This window comes from Ceratina calcarata, unplaced genomic scaffold (assembly GCF_001652005.2).
Source record: "Ceratina calcarata isolate Rehan_Ccalc_2016 unplaced genomic scaffold, ASM165200v1 scaffold115.2, whole genome shotgun sequence".
In the NCBI taxonomy this organism is placed as follows: Eukaryota; Metazoa; Arthropoda; class Insecta; order Hymenoptera; family Apidae; genus Ceratina; species Ceratina calcarata.
In genome coordinates this window covers 613,922-619,921 of record NW_017132446.1, presented here as the reverse complement: position 1 = coordinate 619,921, position 6,000 = coordinate 613,922, and the positions used below count along the sequence as shown (strand labels likewise).

General features: G+C 43.0%; 1 protein-coding gene across 5 annotated transcripts in view; it reads right to left on the bottom strand.

Moving 5' to 3' along the window:
- ptc (protein patched) overlaps positions 1 to 6,000 on the bottom strand; it is a 36,680-nt gene that overhangs the window by 8,819 nt on the left and 21,861 nt on the right. For all 5 annotated transcript variants that reach the window (XM_026812489.1, XM_018023019.2, XM_026812487.1 and 2 more), the window contains 2 exons: positions 4,868 to 4,965; positions 4,215 to 4,428 (listed from right to left, as the gene is read on the bottom strand). In XM_026812489.1, the coding sequence (XP_026668290.1) occupies positions 4,215 to 4,428; positions 4,868 to 4,965 (312 nt within the window). The remainder of the gene's footprint in view (positions 1 to 4,214; positions 4,429 to 4,867; positions 4,966 to 6,000) is intronic.

The following is a 6,000-nucleotide window of genomic DNA, read 5'->3' as shown; positions in this document are numbered from 1 at the left end:
ATTAAAAGTTAAAATGTGAACGATTTATCACTAATTTCATCGAATGATTTTTGCTCTTATATCAATTTAACATAGAAGACGAATTCATTCTCATGGATTGAAGATTGAAATAAACTTCGACAATTATAATATACAAAAATTAATTTTTTCATGATTTATTCTTTTTCTAATTTCACGTTTGATTTTAATTGCAATCATTGACGATGACATCGAAACTTACGCAACGCGAGAAGAGGTCGTGGACCTCGCGATTCGACGCGACGCGACACCCGCGTGCCAGCGCAGGGCACGATGCGAACGCAGGTAACACTAGAGCCCACCCACGGCGATTATCGCGTGTCTCGAGTATCGATCCGCGACACCGTGATCCGTCACGATATCCTGTTCGCTGATTTTTTGAAAACCGCCCCGTGAGCGCTCAGCCGGGACAATTTGTACGTCGCGCGAGCCACGTACAGAGATTGCGATCGCGGTGCCCGATTCTGATCGAATTGCACGCGCGATATCGTGTTCGATACGACGACCAAGATTTTTTTCTCCTTACGAATGCGCGAATGGATTCGGTTTCACTGAGAAATTATACGGTTGATTCTTTAACTTAAGACGTCGCCGTCATTGAAACGTTCTGCTCCCTCAATAAACGCTTTCTTCTACGCATTTTTTAGCCCACATTTCATTGATAATAATAAAGAGGACGCTACCGGATATTACGTTCGCATACTAAACAAGGACTACTGAGCGTGAGTTCAGTTTCGATTCGGACGGGATACGTGTTGCATGTAGACGTTGCATTACGTAATTCTACGAACAGACGCTCCCTATGCGTGCCACAAAACGTCGATGGGATATACTACTGACACGCTTTTCATGTTTTTCTCCACGTGTTCGAACGTTATCACAACTAACAGTGAACCGATAGCCTCGTTGTTGCACTTCAGTTCGATCGACTCTCACACCTGCTCTCCTATCATTTCTTTTCGATATAAAGTATTTCTGTTAGACTGTATACATATGTGTATTAAAAAGCGCCAAAGACATATACATGTATATTAAATAGACAATTCTATATTTCATTAAAAAAAAAATAATTAGATTTAATTCTAATCCGTAATTTGAATCTCATTATAGAGGAAATGGATTAAACGTGTTCAATTTAGTTGGAGGGTAAAGGCAGGTGTTATTCCCTCGTTTTCCCATAGGAAGTGGCTCCCGTTCCCCAAGAACATCACGTATCTGCTCCCGATCGACGATTTTATCGATCCGACCGGGTCTCGGAGGCTCTTCATTAATTATGCGATAGGCATGGATCGGATAATGATTCCATTAAGTACTCATGAAAAGGTGGAATCTTTGAAAAAAGGCCGCTGGCTAGACCGCCTCCTTAGAAACTCGCGTCTCTCTCGGGTCTTAGGCTAACGAGCCGGCTCCTCGCGTCCGTGTACGTACGTGGATAAACGCGGTTTTGCCACGCCAACAAGGACCGGCGAGCAACTAGATTTTAATTGATCCGCGCTCGCAATTAAGTCGATTAGCGCTCCACCGTTAAGAGCTTAATCGGGCGTAGATCCTTCGACGTAACGGGGCACACGCGTGTGTCCGTTTACTTTGACTCGAGTGCTGGCGGAGGATCGAGATGTTCGAGAAATGCTTGACTGTCGGCCGGAAAGGTGATGACTGACTCTCTTTGAGCCCGCCGTTCGTAGCGTGCACGTTGAAAGGGGCAGATTAGCATGAATTGAAGTACCATTTCAGAACGCTCCTATCTGATTCCCTTTTTTAATAATTGCCTCGCGTTTGGAAAGTGGAACATGTTTATATTCCCCTTATAATTAGAATGAATTGCAGTTTCATCCTCTGGGGGACGAGATTTCCGTAACTTCAGAGAGCAAAACGGTGTCACTCTTATTAAGAGATAATTCTCAATTTGCATTTTACAAGATTTCAAATGAAATCGTCACGGTACGATTTTTGCCTACAGCGAGAAAGACATGCACGGGGCGTATATTACGAGGGACCGATTCGGGTCTACCTTTTCTGCGTAAGCTTCGGACGCTCCTTTATGCCTGCAGCTACACTCGAAACGCTGGGAGACGGCCGAGTGCACCACGTAGCCATTAAGTGTAATTACCTTAAGTACGGGCGCGCGCTATACTGTATGGAAATAGATGTAGAAATAAGAGACCCGTGGCTGAAGAAAAGTGAGACACAAGCAGGAACGGAACGAAGGAAGAGAAACAGAAAACGAAGCGAAAGACGGTTCTCTTCCCTTTCGAGATCTGACATCAATCCACGCTTTCAATTATGCGAAATTAATTGACCCGTGCCTTGTATCATAATCTCTCCCTACGTGCGATCTCGCTCACGGAGTCTGCATGCGAGCTTACTAGAATTGAAATTTCCTGCAGAACGTTCTGTATATTTTTGTACATAAATTTCATTGCGCTTTTCCTCTTATCTGTTCCGTTATTTCATCAATCGTATGACCAGGCAATTTTAAGGCGGGCAAAAAAAAAGAAAAAGGAAAGTTCAGTCCCTTTATAAAAAGATGATAATATGTAAGGTAATAACTTAACGAAATTGCGAAAGTAATACGTATCGTGAATTCTCATTTTGTAACAAAAATTCGAGTGAGAAAGAAGTCCCTATCAGAAATAATTAATTAGATCACCTCCCACTGTAATTACGTCAAAATCTTAATGAACGACCCTCATTCCCCGTTACACGGGGATACGTTTCTTATCCGAAACATTCCAGGAACCGATCGGCGCCGCGAGGCGGTCGCCCGGCCGCGTGTAATTCGCGCGTACACGCGCGCGTACGACCGGAATCTCGGCCGTATGTTAATGACATCGAAACGACCGACGGCGTTAATGCGCCGGCCGCGCCGCGCCTGCGAGAAAGCGTACGTAATGCCCGACGTGTAGCGCGTCCGACCACCAACGTGGCGCAATAATGACGTCGCGTCTCTCAATTTTATTATTTTAATGTGCGTGACCCGCCGCGGTCCGACCCACGCGACTCGCATACGCGCGGATCCTCGCCCGTCCTTCCATAGGAATCGTTTTCATTCACAATCACTAACGCTATCCCGTTCCTTCGCCCATCTATCCGTCCTACTCGCAATTACGTGTCCGAAAATCGTGTCCGAAAATCGTGTCCAAGGATAGAAGTAGTTGTTGAATTATGGAACTTTGATAGTGCGTATTGATTGAATTAATTAATATTCCCTTGTGACTTTCGATTTTTGATATAATTTGCAATTTGATATAATTTTTTATTAAAAATATATATGCACCTCGCAGGCTGTTATGTTTGGTCAGGAGAAGAAAAGGAAGAGAATGTTAAATAAGGAGTTGCTCGGCATTCAGAAGTGAGCAACGCAATTACCACCCTTCGTATTTCCGGTGCTGACAGATTTTCCTGGAGATACCGCACGCGCTTCCTCTTTCACGTCGAACGGGAAACGTGGCAGATACGTAGCACGAAATCAGCATTCAGTCACCGGCATTTCACGCGACGAGAAATTTTCGATTTCGATCGCGACGCGCGTGCACGACCAATTAAATATTCATTACCGCAGTCACCGTGGCTCCGGCTACGGAATACCCCGCGAAACATCAAAGCGGAACAGGCGAGCCGCTGTCCAGGACCTACCGGTCATGCTACGTGCGCTTAGCCGGTCGCCGCTGGCCGCGGAATTCCAATCGGCCACTTGTTATTCCGGACATCGATCCTATGAAACGAATCTCAGCCGTCCGCAGGCTTCCCCTACGCATCGCCCAGTCGCGGTCCCCGGTAATTCCGTCGCTACGAGACGGTATTTCGATAGCGATTCCGTTTCGACGACGACGACGACGCTTAGTTCTCCACGAATTAAACGACTCGGAGGCGCGTGGAATTTTTAGATGACCTCATTTTCCCACGAACTACCATCGGTCTTAAGCTTTTCTTACCGCGGGCTTGTTTTCTTTAGAATAAAACGTTGGAATCCAGTCTTGTAGAAGACGTTGACAAACTTGTCACAATGGAGAGAGATATTTTTTGACTCATTACTATTTTTAATTAAGATTGAATCGATCGATTGATTAATTTTTCGAACGTCAATATAAGACGAATGATTCCGACATTTTTACGATTCCCAATAATTACGCGAAAACTTTCGACGTAATTACACGCGGCTTATAATAACGGAGATAAGGTTTTCGTTTGCTTACTTGCTGCGATTTTTTATTCGGCGCAGTTTCGGGACACTCCGGGTCCGTCGGGTCAAGGCAGGGCTTGCTTTGGTAACCGTTCGTTATCCCGGCCCTCTTCATGTAGTCCTCCAGGATTTTGAAAGGGAACATGAACTGCAGTTTCTTCATCTCGTCCAGCATGCCCGACGGGTTCAGATTCGTCCACTGCACCGGCTTGTGCGACTGCGTACCGCTGCCGTGAGACAATAAATTGAAAAGAAATTGAATCATTTGATCATAATTGGTATCAAAAAGTAAAAGATGAATGATCTAATTGCAGTTACAATTCTAAACGTCTGTGTACGACTGAAAAATGAATAAAATGAGAAAAAAATGTACTTTGTCATTAATGAACCGTGCAAGCACATAGTTATTTATACTCTGTTGTGCATAATTCATATTTTTATCTAATCTACATACATTATGCAAACCGTATTATCAAATTAATTATGTATGAAATTTTAATTTGAAACTTAAAAAGCACTCATTATCCCTATAATGAAGTCGTTTGAATAGTTTATTTCAAGCTAATTAGTCCGAGCAAACTACATAATGTTCTTCATCCATATGCTAAACGGAATACATACATACACGTGAAAGAAATGTTTTCGGGATAGTTTTATTATACTTACGGTATGTGCACGGGATACTCTGGTCCCAGGAGTTTGCTACCTTCCCAGAAACAGTCGAGAGGTGTAATGATGGCGCACGGTATTATACTATCAAATATCTGAAATAAAAGAATCGTTTAAGAGAAACCTCGATTCCCTAACTAGAATTCATATAAATCTAATTGTAAAGAAATTAACTTGTGTGTTTTTATAAACGTGTTTTCAGAAACGAGAATACATTTGAATTAAATGATCGATTCAGCGAGCTGAGGGATTGCAGCTCATCAGGCAAATTATCATAGCTGTTAATTGAGCAATGCGAGTTTTCCCAAGGCTGACGGGCGAAATTGACATGTTCCGATGTATTTAATGGATTGCTTAATGACGAACCGTACGTTCACGGCGCCGATTTACGATTATTTCTCCTTTTCTTCGATAGTGGACACTAACGATCGCCATAAGGTTTTTCTTGGTAGCGAAGCATTATGAGAGACCACCTGTGCGTTCTCAGAAACTCGAATAGGGCGGTCTCTCCAGCGAAGCGTTTCATTTTTTTTTCTCTTCTTACCCTCCTTGATTTACGAATAATATGGATTTCTTTAGGATACGCAGGGCTAACGCACATCCATTACATTGTCATCCCGATGGTTTCGCAGTCGATATTCAAGTCACGGTATCGACGTGCTGATGATATGATTTAAGACAAGATCTTAGCTGAAGATTGAATCGTTACTAGAATAATTTAGTGATGATTTCTTAAGCAAAGTGTAAGATAATTGAAATTATGTAGAAACTACGCGTGTTGACAAACTTCAATCAAGTCAGACGAGCAGTAATTTCGTCCCATGCGATTTCAGTTAGCAAGAGTAAACGGCACGGAATAGAATGAAGCGCCCTATACCTAAATAGCCCTGGGATAATAATATTCCTGTTTGCCCGACATACACAAGACACCGCCGTGTGATTTAGCCGGTTGCCTCGAGCAATTCCTACATACCGGAACATCTATCATTCAACGGAGGCTTTGAGATTGAAACTTGATGAATCGCGATGATCTTCGTTTCTTCGAAACTGGTCATATGTACAAACTCAAAAATCAATAAAATATTGTCTTTAATGCAAAAAGCAATTTTATTCTCAGTTTTCAGTAAATC